The sequence below is a fragment of the Netta rufina genome (genome assembly GCF_964035555.1).
Source record: "Netta rufina genome assembly, chromosome: 7".
Taxonomy (NCBI): Eukaryota; Metazoa; Chordata; class Aves; order Anseriformes; family Anatidae; genus Netta; species Netta rufina.
In genome coordinates this window covers 1,994,175-2,013,376 of record NC_140130.1, presented here as the reverse complement: position 1 = coordinate 2,013,376, position 19,202 = coordinate 1,994,175, and the positions used below count along the sequence as shown (strand labels likewise).

The window sequence follows — 19,202 nt, the reverse complement described above, 5'->3', positions numbered from 1 at the left end:
AAACATTTTTATACATCCCCACGCTGGGAGTGTGACCTAACCTTTGGCCTCCCTCTTTATAGAACAAGTGCTTCCAGGAGAAGTCCTTAAAAGACACGGGCACTGCTGTTTCTCTGCAGTGAGACAGCAGTTTACCATTAATGCGAATATTAGCCATTTATCATTCCTTCTTCCTCCTTTTTTTTTTTTTTTTTTTTTTTTCTTCCCCGTTTCCTTCCATTTTGCTTGAGCAAATAGAAAGCTTCAAATGTTTCTGAGTACCAGCATGTTTCTTGTCGGGCAGGAATTAAGATGACTGCCTGGAACTGATTTTTCATAGCAAGCTTGTCTGGTGCATTGCTTCCCCACCCAGAAGCAGCTGTAAACAGCTGATGTTAATTATCGTCCACCTGCTGACTGTGCCAAACAGACATGCCATTGCGCTGTGACAAAAAGGGCTCCTGGTCTATTAAGCCCTTCCTCATACCTTCGGTAATGCTGATAAAGTGCTGACCTGTTTTTTACCCCAGTGACTGCTGTTGCTAAGCACTGAGAAAATGGCCTGTCTCCTGTAATAATCTGCATCGCACAGTTCGGATGATCTTCCAAATGCCATTGTTCTCCTGGGTCTCTCCAGGCAGCTATTTTTTCCCCAGATTCCTTACAGTTCTTACCGTGCAGCTTGTCGTAGCACCTTGCTTTGGATAGAGCCTACCTGAACGTGGGGATTTGAGGGCTGTTTCGGTGGAAGCACATCACAGAAATTGATTTGTATTCAATTGTAATGATCAGCATGGTGTGCTTGGAAAGTAAAAATTAAGAGCAGAGAAGATTGTACATTTTTGATTTAACATCAAAAGTATAATGCCGTGTGGACAGAACTTAGAAGAAAATGAAGAGTCTGTAAGTAGTGGTCCTGTCCTTGAAAGAGAGAGCTTCTTGTATTGAAAGTACTAGTGGAAGAGCCTTGTAGCTTGTCCTTGTGCAAGCAGAAAGCCGTCTTCATGCAGCTTGCTGTTTTGCTGTCATTATGCCCAGGATTGCTTCATCCTGCATGAGAAAGTGACTTCAGATGGGCTTGGAGGCAGTGCTTGAACAGAACATCCAGTTTGCAGCAGCTGCATTGACAGGAGAGGAGAAAAGTCTATAGCAAATCTAGAAAACGGGGAATAAAAAATCAGTTAAGTGCTGGATAAGTAACTGAGTATTGGTGCCAGGATGTTTTATATTTCAGCAGTTATTGCCTTTATTTTGTTCCGCTAAAGGTAATCACTGCATTCTTTTAGAACCTTACAGGATCTCAGAGCATTTAAATCTGCAGTGAGGGAAGCCTGTGATGAAATGATGCTGAGAAAAAACGTGACAGTTCCTCTCAGGCACAAAAAGATGCGTTGACTTCCCAAGATGGCAGGGGAAGCTCTGGTACAGATAAAATCAAAGACTATGATTTTGTCCCTCTTGAAAGCTAACACCATTCATTCCACTTGCTCTAAGGCAGGATCAGCATTATCTAAACCGTTCTTTGTGGTTATTTGCATAACTCATTGTTAAAACCCTCTGGGGATGGGATTTACTTTTCAGTGATCTCTTTCATGACTTAACCATCCTTTCTGCCATCCCGACATTTAAGCTGAGGTCATAATAAAGCAAATTTGAAAGCCATCTTGAAAAGAAGATCTGAAAAAAAATAATATGCAGTGAAGAGATGATGGCATTGTACCTAGGGATTTCTGATTGCTTCACTGAAATGTGGACAAATATCGTAAATAAAATGTGCCATAAAGTGAGGGAGAATGGGGAAAATAAAACATTATCAAGTCACTAGATTATAACATGCCTTAACTCATAGAGTCATGGTTTTCATTCAGGTAGTCCAGCCTTTCAACACAGAGTCTTTTGCTTTTTAATCTGTCATGTAAGATCTCATAGTACTGGTCCAGACTGTTCAGCTTGGATGTTGAAGGTGATGCAGCTCTGTTGGAAAGAGCAGAATGGTTTCCATGGAGTCCTATCCTGAGTCTCACCATGTTTGTCTTCCTTGCTGAGTACCAGATGTGTCCCTGGCTACTAGCCTTGTGTGTTAGACAGTGCTGCATAATTGACGTTTATATCTGAAGTCAAACGTGGTGCTGCCTAGTCAGGTGGAAAGCCTGTTTACACCACAGGGAGTTTGCATAAGCAAGGAGGGCAGGATTTGACCCATATTTGATAACTCAGTTTGAAATCCTTCCCTGTCTAGTTAAACGTGTGCACAATACATTGTGTCAAGTAACTTCTTTGTCAAGGTAATATACTTCTATATGGTACTGTAATTTCTAACAGAATTTTTCCTTCTTTCTTCTAGTCTGACACGAATGCAAGTTACTTGAGAGCTGCTCGAGCTGGCAACTTGGAAAAGGCTCTTGACTACTTAAAAAGTGGAGTGGACATCAACATCTCTAATCAGGTTGAAAAATATTTTCATGAAATTTGCTTGATACACTCTCTCCCTCTTTCTCGCATCTGTTTATATATTTGCGCTTCATGTCAGCGATAACTTATGTTTGTTTTTTGATGAGCCATGTTTACGTATCTTACCCAAGTGAACTTTTGTTTTTACAACTCTTCCCAAGACATCATTTCAATTCTACTTACCGAATGTTGTGCTCTTTAACATTGTCTTTCATTTCATTTGTTTTACATCAGGTCATGGGACAGCATATGGAACTTGAGATCCCAGAACTAGCATGTCCTGACTTAGTTCATACTCTGTCATTGCTATCTAGTTGTAAAGTTCACATAAGAATAGTTTCTGGAAACAGCCGTCTCACTGGGATGTAATCTTTCATCTCCTGATGTGTTGTTTGGTTCAGTCTTTTATGTTTCATTTTCTTTTTTTCCCTTATATTTTTAAATAGAATGGGTTGAATGCTCTCCATCTCGCTTCCAAAGAAGGACATGTAGAAGTTGTCTCTGAACTGATACAGCGAGGTGCCAGCGTAGATGCAGCGACAAAGGTTAGTCAGGCCTGTCTAATTGTTCTCTTGGTCACGCTGCTGGCATGGGTGCAAGGTGTTGGGCAACTTATTACAGACATTACTGTAGCACTAATTGCCCATTTCCCACTAGTGAAACGGTCTCAAGGATCCTTATAGAAATATCTTAGATTATAGTCGGTGTCACAGATTATTAGGGATGCGATTTACTCAACAAATTGTATGTTTCTGTTTAGGTCTCCATATGTAGGTTTCTGTATCTTCTAGAATTAACTTAGCCATTGGAAATAGTAAGAGTATTTTATCCAAAGAAATACTGTATATATTAGACTGGACCATGTTCTTGAAAGCATTGTCATGTTTTCAAGTTTTGTACTCTTTTCAAATATGACTGTCTCTCATTTCAGAAAGGAAACACAGCATTGCACATCGCATCCCTCGCTGGGCAAGCAGAAGTAGTCAAAGTGTTGGTTACAAATCGGGCCAATGTCAATGCACAGTCTCAGGTAAAGTAATATTTCTGGGTTTTGGTCTATCACAAACATTGCTGACATGAAAATTCTTCTCCCCTTACAGTGTTGTTAGGTTTGTTTGGTAGAGTCATAGTATTAATGCTGGTCCTTGAATATATTTGATCTATTCAGTAAGATTAATACAAACCTGCAAAAATCACAAAGCATCCTTTTCTAGATGTAGATGCAGATAAACGATGACAGGTGCAAGGACAGAGTTTAAACGCACAGCTGCTGTTTTATTACTGAACCAGACATTTTAGTCAGTGTAGTGCGAAGTTTACTCCCACCTTGTAACTCAACGTACAATTAAAACATTAAATGCTTCCAGCTCTCTGCTCTTCTGCTCTACCCCTCACCAGGTCGTCAGTTATGAGAAGCATTATGGGGACATCAAGTCTTGTTTTCCCCTGCAGACGCAGTGAAATCCCAAATTGTGTTTAGGTCTTTTCCCACATTGGTATGTCAGCCATAAGGTGGGATTAGCTCTGAGTTGTCCACCTAATTCACCAGCAGAAAAAGCGTAGAAATAAAATCTTAATTTTAAGCTGTCTGGGTGTCACACAGACACACTGCTGGAGGTGAAAAAAGCACAGCCATGTCCAGGGGTGTTTGCAGGATACTTGAAGTGGTTCTGTAACAGGCAGCACAGAAAAGCATTTACCCTTCAGCCTTAGATCTGCCCTCCAGTGTCCCAAGAGCTGCTAATTGTTACAGAGTCAGACGAGATACTGATAAAACCACAGTGGAAGAGAACTTACTCAAATGAGAGGGATCTCGTTTCACATAATCCAGCGTCTCAGGCTTCACTGAGCTCTTCCCCTTTCCGTGTATGAAGAGATACTGTAAGCATATGCAGAGCTTTTAAGTTTGTTGAAGTCCTTTGAGTGAACATTTAGGTCAATTATAGAAAATTTGAAGAGGGAAAACAGTGTTGGTGTTCAAAGCAGCAGAATGAAACAGAGGAAAACGCTGGCTCAAAACATGCATAAACCTCGGCCAGTTGGAAGCTGGGTGGCTCTGTCACAGGAGGTGTCCTTGGGTGCCTGCCCTGTTTCTGTTCTCACTGCTCAGGGGCTGGCTGGCAGGCAGTGTCAGAGAAGGGGGATCAGATTAGGAGGTGGCCTTAACTGGCCCAGTATTGCCATTATTCTGCACTATAAAGATGTAAGGATGTAGGCATGATAGACACTATTTGTTTACAAAGGAAATTTTAAAATTAGCATTAAAAATGTTGTGTAGTACATTTTAAAGAAACGTTCTTATTGTCTCTCAAATAACACAAACAAAAATTTGAGAGAGTATTTCAGGAATGTTAGTTATTTGTGATCTGTATTTCATGTTTCTCTCACCCAGACAAAGCAAACAGACTACTTGGTTCCACTTTCTCACTCCTTTATACTAGTTACATACAGTAATATTTAGTTTCAGGCTCTACAGAATTTGAAGAGAAGAAAAATAGTTTCAATTTAAATTGTGACTTTTAGGAAGTAAAACAAAGCAGAAACGTTTCCAGTGGTTTTCCTGTTGAAGTAGGAAGGCTATGAAAGGATTGTCTCTTGTGGCTCAGAACTTGTGTATTCAGCCCTGAAACTAAAAATAATTTGAGATTGTAAACACCTTACATAACTGCATTGTCCATACACCCTGAGGTTTGCCCACGTTACCCTAATTCTGCTAGCACGTGAGAATAAAAGATTTCTCTCCCCCATTTGAAGGCCAGTGATGTCTTTGCTTGAGAGATGTGTATATTGGCCATTCCACGCCAGTACCTGGGAGTGACTCCACCTGAGATCAGTCTTCCTGGGGAGATCCTTGTTGTCCCTGGAGCACCCTGTTAACAAAATGCCCTGCACCAGCTTTGTCTGTGGCTCTGCATCACTTGAGCCTTTCTAAAGCTTGTAATAACTTTCTTTTGAGTTTGGCTTACCCACAGAGAGACCACCCAGAGGTTTTGGTTGTTTATTTCTTTTTGATGCTGACCCTGTTTTGTGTGAGTTGGGCTTTGTTTTGTCTTCCCTTGAAGATAACAGCTCTACCTTCCTGATAGCGCTAGCAATAGTAATGTTAGGTCTTTTTAACCAAATCTTCCTGTCCTTATAAAAAAAAAAAAAAAAAAAAAAAAGTCTGGATTTGGTACCACTTCTTAGGGCTTGTTGGCTGTCTGGAAATTTCAGTCTCTTATTTTGAGAGGGATGAAAAAGCACAGTGTGGGGGGAAAGATGATGAGTACTGCACAATAACTTTAGCATAGGAGAAAAGGTTCTGCTCTGCCTCCAGATGCTATAATAATACTTGTTTCTGAGAAATTTCACCTATTAATTATTTTCCAAAACTAATAATTAGGAAGCATTTCCTGCTTGCTTTCTAAATGCAAATGTTTAAAACTTAAAAATAAAAATAAAAAAAAATCTTAGTTTCCAGCTGAGTTAGTAAATAGGTATTGAGTGTGCCATGAAACGATAGGGAAAAATGCCAGACACTGCTGTTCACTATAAAAATAACCTGTAATGTGGCGTATTAGATCCCTCAGCAAGCACTTTCTGGGTTCTTTCGTATTCATTAAACAGAATTTTAACTGTACAGTAGCTAAACTGTTAGGCCTTGTTTCTGGAGAGTATATTAGCACGTTGCTTGGGCTCTGGAAGGACTTCGGTGCCTGCTTTAGGCTTGTAGCGGTGCTTTACTAAATAGACACCAAATTACTCAAATACTGGAACAGCCACAGACCTTGCAGGCTGTGTAAGCCTTGTAAACATGTGGCTTCACAGCTGCTCAGTGTCTCGGTGATTGTCAAATTCTTCTTGGATCAAATGTCCAGTTCACGCCATTTCCTCTCCAACTGTCTTTTTTGTCTGACCTCCTATTTGTTTCTGCTGCCAGTGAAGCCTGTGTGCTTGGCCCCAGGTCACCTGCACTCTCCTGCGTGCTCTGGGTTGGCTGTGTGCCATGCAGCTCAGCCCCATTGCTGTGACAGTCAGATGCTTCTCAGCTGTTTTTACTGTGGCTACTATAGCTCAGACATAATTCACTGCTGCAAGTCTTAGACTACAATTTGCCTTCATCTCTCCAGAATTCAGGATGTTCATGGCTTTGATGCAAATACATGGCCAGAGTTATTACGGCTCATCTCTGTTTGGCTCTATTAGTTTCCTGCAAAAGCTAGGTCAGTGTCCTTTGTAAGAGTTGCAGCTCTAAGAGCTGCTCCCTGTGCTCCTTTCACCCTGCCGAAATATGTCTGCCCTGGCCGTGTACAGACCTGAGAGTGCTGACACTGTCTTGGCCAAACCCGGCCATACGGAAGCCCTTCCTGACCTTCTCTGTTACTTAAGCCAGATGAAATACCATTTCTGTTTTACCCGTTGTTTTTAACCACCCCTGACTTCTTTGTTTTATTCTGTTTACTGCATTGACACTTTCAGTCTGGGATGAGAAGTTTTCTGGTCACTCAAAATCTGTCTTTGCCTGCCTTAACTGTGTTTCAGCCTTTCTCTAGTGTTTGGATATGATAAATCAGAGGAGAAGGGGATTGTTTTTGGTTGTTTCAGCAGTACAAAACAGTTCAGTCGATATAATATGGATGTGTTAAGTTGTTACTGTTACGTTCCATTGTGTCTTTTAAAATAATACTACCCTTCTCCTATCTTCACTTAAATCAGCAGTGATCATGCCACTAACTTGTATGTGAGCATGCAATTTACTTGTTTTCCTGCTAATCTACCAATTTGGCAGATTTTTGGTACGTTTAAAATGTTAGTGTTTACACTCTTGTTTTCCTATTTCAGAATGGTTTCACTCCACTGTATATGGCAGCCCAAGAAAACCACCTGGAGGTTGTTAAGTTTCTTCTTGACAATGGTGCCAGTCAAAGCCTTGCCACAGAGGTAAAAGTTTGAGTTTTACAGTTCATGAACAAACCAAAATGTGCTTCAGCAGTGATCCTTGCCAGCTGATACTGAACTTGTCTTTTAAATACAAAATCAAAGAGCAGTACAAATTCTCTTTGTGAAGCGTGCTGATGAATATCGAGTTACTGGCTTTTAAAGATTTTTAAACCTTCTCTTGCCATTTCTAAAATAAAAAATGACTCTAACTAGAAACAGTTCTAAAAATAGATGTGCTCTTAGTCATTACTGGTAATATTTCAGGTTATGTACTCAAAAAGGGAAGCTGTGTGCATGATACAAAAATTCTCCACACTTTTGTTAAAAGTACTGAGTGATGCAGGGGGCAATCATAAAGCAAGAAGTGTTCATCTATGCTTTGAAACCAGCTCTGGGATACCAGTGAAAACCCAGGGTTACTTAGCGCTTGGAGTATTTTCTGAACTGTATTTATTACCATGTTGATACCCTCTCTGCAGCATTCAATTATCCTGTCTGGTCTTGCAGTGATAATTTCGAGCTGACAGCATGACAGAAGATTTGTCCTTGAAGGGTGTTCTGTGATCTTTCTTTCTAAAAAAAAATAAATAATAAAAAATATATATATATTTCTTAATTTAAAAAGTAATTCTAACTCAAGTAAGGCAACTTGGAAGGAAAAAAAAAAAAACGGTGATTATAAGAATATCAAATATTAATAGTCTTTAAATTTAGTCTTAAATAGTACCTAAATGTACTGAATTTAATCTGGTTAAAAAACAAAAAGAAGTATTTCAGTATTTGCTTTAACCTTTTACTGACATCTAACTGCTCCATCTGAACTTAAATCACAAAGGAAATAATGCTGATTTGAGAAGGTCACACTTCTTGCAAAATACAAAGTGCAAAATCACTTCATTGCATCACTATACACTGATATATGTATGGAAACTTTCTTCTCTTTTGAAGACAGTATTATAGCAATGAATCATGGATCAAAATAAAGTTTTCAAAATCACTAATCTTTTCTTACAACTAGCGGTGTGCATCAGAGAGTACTTCCTGGAAAAGCTCAAAGACACAGAAGACAAGAAATAATAAAATGAAGTATTTTAAATGTAAAACACTAAATGAAAAATATAGCTTTCAGAAAACTGATTTGTCTTAGAAACAATGAAGTCATTGGACACCCAGAGACCTACAGTAGATTCTGACTTTTGAAAATATCCTAGCCAGTATATGATTTTCTGAAAATAGAGCTGTACAGTTGTGCACAGGTACTTGCTTCTGATTCTTAGGTATTTTTACCCATGAGCTTTTTATATGTCAGTCTAGGCTGAGCTTTTCTCCATCTCAGCCTGATAAGGCGCGATCTAATTTTATCCCTGGAGAATTCCTTTGAAGTTAACAGACTACAAAGCAGTGTTGCCTTTATTGCCCTACTTGTTTCTGGTAGTTGCTTAAAGGTGCTCAATTATTTTCTATTGGTCAAACCTTTAATATAAAAATTATTGATCTCTGTCAATTTAAGTTCAAAAGCCTTCTTTATTAAACAATTAATACATAGCTAACTATTCACTAATAAGAACTCTATAAGAAAGGTGTTTTTTTTAAAAAAAAAAAAACCACCTGTTTTCTTTTAATTGGTTTTATTTTTAAATTATTTTTTTTTTCTGAGGGTGGGCTTTGCTTTATATGTTAAGGTACAGTTACTAATTATAGTACTGGATGTTAAGATACTTGCAATTGCTTTTTGTAGGTTGGCAACTTCAGATAGCATGTGGTGGAAATGCATTTTTGTCATTGCTAATATTCTTGGTCACAGTTCGCTTGGCCGTGGCACAGGGATCTCTGCATAAACGGGCACAGGCAGCTCTCTGTCAGAGTTACGAAACTGGAGTACAGAAGATGGCAGCTGTTCTGGTGTTGAAATGAAGTGCTCCCCTTTGTCGACTCCCTTTTCTCTAAGGAAAGGAGAAAATGAATTCCTAGGACTTTCATTTTCTCATGTGATTTTTTTTCTCATTTTTATCAGAAGAGAAAGCCTGATAAGAAAAGATGTTGTTAGCTTGTTGTTGTGAAGCACTGACTGTGCTGCAGCTGTTGGCTGTATAAATAGAGAGGGAAGCGGGTGCCTCCAGGTCACCAAGGCATGTGCTGTCTCAATCAGGGTTCCTCCAGGCAAGAGCATCCATTTGTGCAGGTACAGTGTAGCTATATTTCCGGAGCCCTCTTTGTGGTGCTCATGATGTATTCTTGGCCTCCAGAGCTGTGCAGCATGTAAAAAAGAGGAAAGAAAAACAAAAACAAAAAAAAGGAAAGATGACCTCCCCCCCCCCCCCCAAAAAAAAAAAAAAAAAAAAAAAAAAAAAGGCAAAAATGCCAAAAATGTTTCCCCTCCTGAACTCCTTTCTGCTCTTACAGTGCAGTTTTCCCAAAAGCTAACATTTTAACTCTGCACTCTTGAAATGGTAGGGACCTGCATTCTTCTATGTCACTGCTGCACTTCTGTTTCACACTTAAACACACAGATTCAACATGACAGAAGTAGTTAAAAAGTCACAGAATGTGTTTGCCAACTAGACTGTAACAAAGTTTTCTACTATAAACTTCAGACATATTAATCAAGAATCACAAGTAATAATGAAATAAATATCCCAAGTAATTTGCATTTGTGGTTTTTGAGGGGTTTATGGGTATTATCTTGGGCAAATCTGTGTGTTTTCCTGGGTTGGAATGCTACTTAAAATTTGGGGAATCTAAATAACAACTCTTTCATTTTTCAGTTCTCTAAAAATCCATAAAAATAAAATTATTAAATCATTTCAGACTGTACTTTTCCTGTGTTTAAGGAATTCACTCTAAAATCTTTTAAATAAAAATTCTATTTTTCAGGTCTCAGATTCCACATTTCTTTGGTTGGCTATTTACTAGTCTGAAAGGAAATAATTTTTGTTTATAAGTGGATTGTATATCACATCTCTATTTTCATAAGTGGAAATGTGCTCTTTGGTGTTGTAGTAAAACAACTGGTTTCATGGGAGAAAGTGGAATTCCTTTTCAAATGTTATTGAAATGTATTATTGATAGATAAATATATTGATAATTTTAAATTAAATATAAGCATATATTTATGTTTTAATCGCCACATTTAAATATTTAAGAGGATAGAGATGAAATTAAAAAATAAATGTATGCTATAACCTGTAGGTTTGGGGAAGAAGGATGATAATTTGCATTGGAGACATCATTGCCACGTATATTTGTGTATATAATAAAATGTATTAAACGATAGTGAATAATTCCATGCTTTTTTCCAAGTCCTAGCCAGTTTTGCTTGCTTGTGTCTTATAATTTTACTCTCACTAAAGCCGAGATCTCTTCCCTCCAATTTCCATCCCCTGCAAAGTTCAGGATAGGTGTTGAGAGTCCCCATTGTATGTTGCAGGATGGTTTCACACCTTTGGCAGTAGCTTTGCAGCAAGGTCATGACCAGGTGGTTTCGCTGTTGCTTGAAAATGATACGAAGGGAAAAGTCCGTCTTCCTGCTCTTCACATCGCCGCTCGGAAGGATGATACAAAGGCAGCAGCTCTGCTCCTGCAGAATGACCACAATGCTGATGTGGAGTCAAAGGTCAGTTGTAAAAAGAAACAAGTTCTGATGCTGTTAAGTGCTGACGACATGTATTATGTCCAGTGAAGATCTCTCTTAGTGAGGTACTTTGCTTATGAGTTCCGTGTAAATTTTTCCTATAGTGTGCAACTAAAAATAATGTTTCCTTTGCTTCCCTCGCCTCTTTCTTCCTCGCCTCAGTTTTATTTAAATCAGGGTTAACTTTTCCTTTAAAATCTTTTCAAATGGTAAATAATAAACAATATATTATTACAACTGTTCTCTTGGAAATGGAAGCCATTACTGTAGTGGTGTGCTTTAGAGGTCATCCAGTTAAGTCATTTGATTAGTTGTTTGTAAAAGTGCCACTTACAGAACTCTGATAAACATGTAACAATTAACATTCAAAATACTTGATCATTCAGCTTCCATTCAGTCAAGCTTCCTTTGTGCCAACTGTGCTGTCATCTGAGCTGCCATGCCATGTAGCAATCATGACGCTTTCTGCATCCATATCACCAGTGGTGAACTAACCGTTCATTTTTTCCCCCTCTTTGCTTCCAAATGTGTTAACCTAGATGATGGTGAATAGAACAACAGAGGTATATATAAATATATATATGCATCATCACTCCTCCATGACTTAGTGCTTCTGCATCATTTCTTCCTCCTTTTTGCATCGCCTTTTATAGGATAGACACCTGCTTTAGATGAAATAAAGTAGCATGTGCTAGAGAAGACTGTAGTTTAGATACCAGGGCTTTCTGCAGCTGAAACTAGGGTTTAAAAATGAGAGTAAGCATTCTTGGGAATTAATTGCCATCATAAAAGAGACGTATTATGTAAGATGGGAGTTTTCAGGGATTCTCATGGAGTAGATGTTTACCAGACTATGTCAAGAGCTGCAGACAACCCTGTCGTGTTGTGCATCCAGGACTGATTTCAGGCTTCTGCATGACACTTACCTTGATGGTGTCAGCAAATAGAGTGATCTGAGAGTGGTTTTAAATCTGCAAAACTCCCGAAGCAAGGCAGTGGCAGCTAGCATGGCTTGCTAACAATTTAGAAATGCATCTAGTTCCCATAAGGTTTCATACTTCGCAGGACTGATGGAATTGCTGCATGTTTTAGCATTATTTTAAAAGGAAGTAAAACTACTTAAATATGAAAATAACTCACTGAAGTGATGTTATCAGTAAGGCATCTTCTAATTAGGTTGATAACTTGTGGTGTCTGAACATAACCCAGTGTGATCGCCCTCAGTGGGAGACTGATCTTTATGGTACTAACCCTTGGAAAAAAAAAAAATCTATATTAATCATTTAAAATGGTCTTTGATGTTGTTTTCATTTGCATCTACTTTGAATTTATTTTTTTTTAAAAAGCAAGTATCATCAAATGACTTCTATCTGAACTTCTGCAAAGAATCTCTAAGAGATTTAAATTGCAAGACTGACAACACTGATAACAAGTAGATGTTTCTATTAGAAACTATTTTCTTACAAAAGATCATTACTTTAATACTCACATGTTTGTTGCTGTTTCTCTGAAGTAACTGAAAGTTTTGTCCTAATTCTGGTCTTCTAGAATAATTATGCTAATTTTTTTTTCCCTTCTGTAGAGCAATAAGTTTTTATTTAGACTCAGTGTGTAAATAATTGTCAGTGAGTAAAAACTAGTACAGAATTGGAATGGTGACTTGCAGCACACTCCTATTACTAGCTTTTGTCAGTGATGTGATACAAATTTGGGAGTACCAAAGAGATATATAAAAAAAAATTATCAATTGTTTGTTTGTTTGTTTTTCCAGAGTGGGTTCACGCCCCTCCACATAGCTGCTCACTATGGAAATATCAATGTAGCTACATTGCTGTTAAATCGGGGTGCTGCTGTGGACTTCACTGCAAGGGTAAGAATGAAATCATAGTTACACTTAAGTTTGTTTTATCTTTACCTTGAAACACTTTTTCCACAAGGAATGGAAATGTTCCTTGTGCTTGCCAGCCGAGAGGCCTGGCCTGACAGCTCTCGTTACCCTAAGGAGTATGGAGCAGAGTGTCCGTGCTTCTGAACTGAACCTGAGCTCTAGTCCTCACTCTTGAATACCTCCATTTAAATCAAAACCAGCTGCTGATTTCACAGTGTTGCAAAGATTCAGTGAGATGAATGCCTCCACCTGTAGCCTTACCATATGGCAGGAATGCTGTCCCTGTTGAGTTGTCCTCAATATGCAGTTGTTTCCAGTGAACATGAAGGGCAGGTGGTGGTGGTGGTGAATAAAGCAGCTGTGCCTTCACTGCACCTTCACTGCATATGCGAGTGTCAGATGATAAAGGAGATCTGAGAAACAAGACAGGTAGAAAATGAAGTGAGGTACAGAAACAGAGGGAAGTTGATGATTTGAGCCATATGGCAAAAGTCATGGTAAAGTGGGGGAAATAACTCTCCTGATCCCATAAGCTATGCTTGAAAGTTATAACACAGCCCAGAAAGCGACAGGATAGTTCCTCAGGTAAATGGAAAAGGAAAGGAAGCCAGGAGGGAAATGGTATGGGCTTCCCAGGTGTCCCCTGGTTGAGTGTAGAACAGCATTTCAATTAAAGTGTGAGTGTTGTGGGGGGATCAAGTGTGTATTGGAGATGGTATTTATGGGGGGGAGTTACTTGGAATGGTGTCTGCGATTAGACAGAACTGAACTGGAAAATTCGGCAGCTCCTTTGCAGAGGTTCTGAGTATGTGTTGTTTAATTACTTCTGCATGAGAATAAGTACTGTGCTACTGCTTAAAGCATTTGCCACATAGCAAGCAGCTAATTGTAATGTTTTCTTTTACTTCAGATAATTTGTATATCTAAATACTTCACTGCTTCTGTAGTTAAAGAACACATTTAGATAGAATTATAGAATCATTTAGGTTGAAAAAAAAATATATCAAGCAAAACTCTTGATAAACATTGCAAACCCACAAAACTGATAAAATAGTATCACGTTTATTTACAAGGGAAATTATTTTATTTATAGGACTCAGAATTAAACAAAAAATGAACATTTTTTTGGTAGCATTTGTCTATGGTTAGTAAGGGGAATTGATGGAGGATGTAATAGACCAGGAACAGAAAAGTTGGGGAAAGCCCCCTCAGTGTTTTGACCCAGAATGTTTTTTTACTCTAAGTAGGAGTGCAGGTGGAAGGTACAGATGCTGGGCACTATTCACTCAGCACAGATCTATGAATATAGTTAAATGATTCGTTAGTGAAGATAAGTCCCTAAAGCTAAAAAATACTATTATAAGTCATGATCTAGTACTTAATAATACCGGTGAGAGGAATGCTAGCAGATGCTGGGGGAAGCTGGTAGGTGCATACCAAAGGTAAGGATCTACTCAGATATTTCTCACAAATGATTTTCCACATACATGCACCACTCAAATTGATCTTCTGTTACTGATGAAAGAAAGAAAGTCTGAGTTTAGATCCATGTGAAATTCAGAAACTAAAGGTGGGTTTGGGGTGTAAAGGGCTTCTGGGAAATTTCTAACTGCATGCTTGCTTTTCACTGATAACATTACTCCCTCTTACTCCTGAGGCCTTAATCCAATCATGTTAGAGCATTTTAAGTCATTTCAAACCATCATAAAGTTTGGTGTTCAGTGTTTGATAGGTGCTAATCACAGGAGCAAGGAAGGTGAGTGGGTTTGGGATGACTCTTTCTCACTCAGAAACAAGATGAGGGGTTAGCCATACTGCTACGTTAGCAATTAGCAGCGTTTATTACCAGTATCACTAAGCATCATCTGCTTATGCTTATTTCAATAAAATACCGTTTCAATGCATACATTTCAATAAAAAACCCTGGGCTTGAGCAGCTCTGTTTTGGATTAAGAGCACTGTTGGAGAGTAGATCCGAAGTAGTAAGGGCAAACTCACTTCCTCTTGAAGATCTGGAAATCCCAGGTTCTGCCTCCTTTAGTTGTCATCGTCAGAGAGGCAGCCTGCTCAGAGAACTGGGAGGTGCAGATGCACTGACATCAGTCTGAAGAGCAGCGGGCTGATGCTGTGACTCAGAGCACGAAGCAGCTTGTTGTGCTTGCGGTAGCTGGGTGGGGGAATCCGCAGAGCATGTCTCTACTGCATGGTGGCTGCAAATTTAGGTAAGGCAGCTCTGATGGGAGGAATAGTAGCATAAATAACAGTAATAATGGAGTTGAATTTCGTTCGTCAGTGCTTATCAGACTGATGAGTCAGATTCTGGGAGAGCAGTGAATTTGTAAGCAAATGGAGACAAATGTAAATGGAGTATAAAGTACCGTTATCAGCACCAGGTAACAGAGTCCTTACTTGATCCGTGATTGCCCAGACTGCACAGCAGGCAGAGGCACTACAACAGATACTAAAAAGGAGCCGCAGGTACTGCCTGCCTGCTGCCACCTCATTGTTTAATTTGTGTAACCAACATCCACAATGTGCAGCATGGCTTGCCTGGAGGAAAGGCCCTTGTTTGAGTTGCTCACGATCTGGGAAGACAAGCAGTGAAGCAAAGTTCTGGAAGGGATATAACCCAAATAAAACCATACGGTGTGTCTGTACTCTTCTTGCAGAAGTACAAAGAGCAAACTGTAGGTTGGGGGTATCAAAAGCACTTTTGGCAATCAACTCTTCTCCCTTTATTCTTGCTAAATAAATACAAATTGACACTTCTCTATATCTCTAAATTCATGTTAAACTGTTTAGGTAACTATCAGTTCTGGGAAGGGATTTGAACAGGAGCAGGGGATTATGGTAATGGCACACTTGTATGGAAGGTGACAACACGAAGACACCTGACTGTCAGTGGGGAGGGATGGAGGTAATGAGAGGGACATGTAAGATGAAGGCAGAGCTCTGAGCGTTAAGGGGGGGCAAGGGGAGCTGGTGAAATGATGTGAGAAACAGGAGGGCACATGGGAGGCAAAAGAGATTTCTTCAGCTGGTACATTTTCAGTGGGTTTCTGAGGGCCCCAAGGGAAGAAAAAGGTTCCAGCAATGAAGGCAGGGAAAGATGAGAGCTTGATGATGGCTCCTGGTGTGTGGACAGGAGGTGAGCAGTGGTACTGTATTGTAAATAAATGATGTCCCCAGTGACACACAATAGCAGCTGCTCCCCTCACCCCTGCCAGTGTACACCTGCGTGCCTCTCGGCTGTCATAAACTCCCTTGTTCCCTTCTTTCATTGCATCTAAGAAAAACAGGCATAGGTCCAGGAGCTCTTGCAGGTGTGACAGCACCTGCTGGCCTGTGTACCTGCAGAACGTAGAGGCTGGGAGGGCTGGAAGGGTACCTGCTTCTGGTTTGTACTCTCCCAGACCAGCAGTTGATTTGGTGTCAGCTCTTCCACTGAACTGTGTTTGCTCTTGTGTGTCTGTGCTTTCTCTTCCAAGCTTGTTGCAAGCACAGGAAAGATGGCACAACATGGAAAGTTCCCTGCGGGATGGATGGAAATGACTTCAGTAAAATCAGCTTTGTGATATCCCTGTTTCCACCCATTTATAGAGAGGCAGCTCCAAGGTTTTTCATAACCTCGGTCCGAACGAAACAGAACCTCTATATTGGGCTGAGTCTTTGCCGTTTTGTAACGAAGGAAAAATACTCACTCCAAGTTGCTTGACTTCTTGGGCTCAACATCTACTGTAAACCTGTTACAGTTACTGGCAGGGTACACACTGGCTTGGACATAGCAGGCATTTTATATCTGTTCATCATCTCTCTGTAAGAGACTTGCATGTGTGTGGCTATGCTTCTCTGAAAGTCTTCAAAGCTAAGGAAATTCCTTCATCACATTGCCTTGTTTCCCTCTTGCTTAACTGTGAGATAATCACATATGGGCTAAAGAAGGGGAGGAATAGAACAAAGAATAACTGAGGGTGTAGTCAGTCTCATTTGTAACAAAGCTAACATGTGAGTGTGCTCACTACTTGTGCTTTGAAGGACTGCAACAGTTTGTTGCACCATTTCCTTATGAACAAATATTGTTCATCAACCGCTTGTAGCTTCAAATCAAACTGTATTTGGTCTGTTACCCAGAGTTTTGATGGTTTTAATATCTACTTTCCATCTGCTGGAACCACTAATCTAGTGATTAATATGGATAAGTGCAGTCTGCCAAGTGGGCTCTGCTGTTCCAGGCTTTCAGTTGAGGAGACCCGTTGCTGTGGCACGCAGTGACCAAACGCATGGTGCTAACTGCCGTGCTCCCATCTTAGCTGCTGCTTCTGGGGCTGGATGCTGATACAGGGGCTTTGTGCCATCTGCTTGACTCTGATTTACCAGGAATGAGGTCTCCTTCAGCCTGAGGGCAGGTGACTGTGCTGGACATAAAGGACAGGTCACAGAAGGTTTCGTTTGTCTTTTTGTCTCTCTGCTGCCCCCATCAACTTTGCTGCAGACATCTAGGACTTGGAAAGCTGCATTGAGATCCGTGCTAAAACCAAATAACAGCCACTGGAAGGAATGAGAAACCAGTTTCCTCAGCAGTTCTGGTTACACCTACAGTATCTGGTGCAAGAAAGCTTTCTTGCTCTAAATCAGCTCTAATCCCTGCAGAGTGCCTGCACTTTCCCATTCAGGGGGAAAGCCCCTTGCTCGTGCATCCCTGGGGCAGTGTGCAGGGAGGGCAGGCAGTTTGATCCGCTGGGCTTTACGGCCAGCTGTGATGGAGCTGTGGTGCCAGATTGCCCTGTGCAAAGTCAGCAGCAAGAAAGCACAACAAGTGTTTCTCCACAGCTGCTGTGCAGACCAGGGAGGTGGGAAAGGTGCTCTGAATAAACTGTTATTTTCTGACAATATTAATTAGGCAAAAAGTGTCTTCGGGGGGTTTGCAGAGTCTTCAGATATCATCCTTCTGTCTCAGATAATCTTCTAGTAGAAATATCTGTGTAGCCCAGGTAAGGAAATGCCTCACAAGCTCTGCCCCTCTCTGAGGAAGCATAATGGCTAGAAAAGAATAAAAAATTCATGCTCTGCAGCTTCCAGGGCAGTGACTGAAAGGAACTTCTGTGACCCTCACATCCATTCCATGCTTGAGCAGGTCAGAAGATTCAGGTAGCAAAGTAATTCCCGATGTGAAGGTGATCTCTGCCCGCATCTTTCCTGCCCAAGCAGATGGGAGGTAGTCACTGTGCCATGTGTCTGCATCCAGCCCTGTGAAGAGCCTCCCAGCATCACAGCACTCCTTCCTCTAGAGCAGATCACAGTTCCCCTGGGAGTGGGCTTTGCATGCAGAAAGTTTGCTTCCTGGAATGTTGAGGAAGGATTTGGTAATCTTGAGAGGGTGGTGTGAGGACAGCATGCATTAATGATGACCCTGAGGCTGAGGAGCAGAACACCATTAGCCCATCAAAAAAAGCAGGCAATATGCAAGTGACAGTAACACAAGAGAAGAACATCTTTTTATTTCCCTAGTGGTAGTTTGCCATAACAGTTCCTTGCTATATTCTTCCTTCTTTTCTTCCAGGATTCATGTTATATATCTCAGTCCTGAAGAAAGAGAAGTAGACACAAGAATTACTTTAGCACAATATAAGGTTCATTAACAGTAAATAGAAGAGAAAGAAGCTGAAAATTCTTTGAACTGTCATAAGGTTTCCTGAAGAGCATCTGATTGTGTGTTTGTGGTTGTACATCTAATTTCTTTTATACTTGAAAATCCCATGCAAGTCTCAGTGATCCCAGCTACTAGAGCATAACACTTTGATCTGCAGGGGTTGTACTGAGTTTTAGCTCCAGTTTTGAATTACAGAAAAATATAGGAAGAGAAAATACTGATTGTTCTCCTATTAAATGTGTTATAGCTGCATGGTTACATACGACAGTCTTCACATACATGGCACAATCCTTCTCTACCCCCACAAACTGGCAATGCTGATAATAGCCATGGATTGTTGATGACGATTCCAGTATATGGCAATCAGTCTTAAGCTCTTAAGGACTCATAACAATGGAGAGATTTTCCAAACTTTAGCAGTTTGCCTGCTTTCGGCTTCTGTTTTCTTGATGCATTCTTTTGTCAATTCTGAGTCTGCTCTCAGTTGGGAAAACTGAGGGCAATCTTACTAAATTCCAGCTTCATCTGAACATTTTGTTAAGAAACTATTTTCTTTTTTAATTGAAGGTAAAGAAATGGAGTTTTTGTATAAAACTATTCTCTGGTAGGGGTCTGGGAGGATTGCTAAGCAGTGGAGGTAAGCTCTCTCACTGGTAGCAAGGAGAAATACCAGTTTCCTACAA

The 19,202-nt window shown here is 40.1% G+C and overlaps 1 protein-coding gene across 2 annotated transcripts in view; it reads left to right on the top strand.

Moving 5' to 3' along the window:
- Nucleotides 1-19,202, top strand: part of ANK3 (ankyrin 3) — a gene marked incomplete at its 5' end in the record, with an annotated part of 292,518 nt that overhangs the window by 149,707 nt on the left and 123,609 nt on the right. For both annotated transcript variants that reach the window (XM_084290405.1, XM_084290404.1), the window contains 6 exons: nt 2,324-2,425; nt 2,877-2,975; nt 3,362-3,460; nt 7,252-7,350; nt 10,778-10,963; nt 12,753-12,851. In XM_084290405.1, coding sequence (XP_084146531.1) covers nt 2,324-2,425; nt 2,877-2,975; nt 3,362-3,460; nt 7,252-7,350; nt 10,778-10,963; nt 12,753-12,851 — 684 coding nt within the window. The remainder of the gene's footprint in view (nt 1-2,323; nt 2,426-2,876; nt 2,976-3,361; nt 3,461-7,251; nt 7,351-10,777; nt 10,964-12,752; nt 12,852-19,202) is intronic.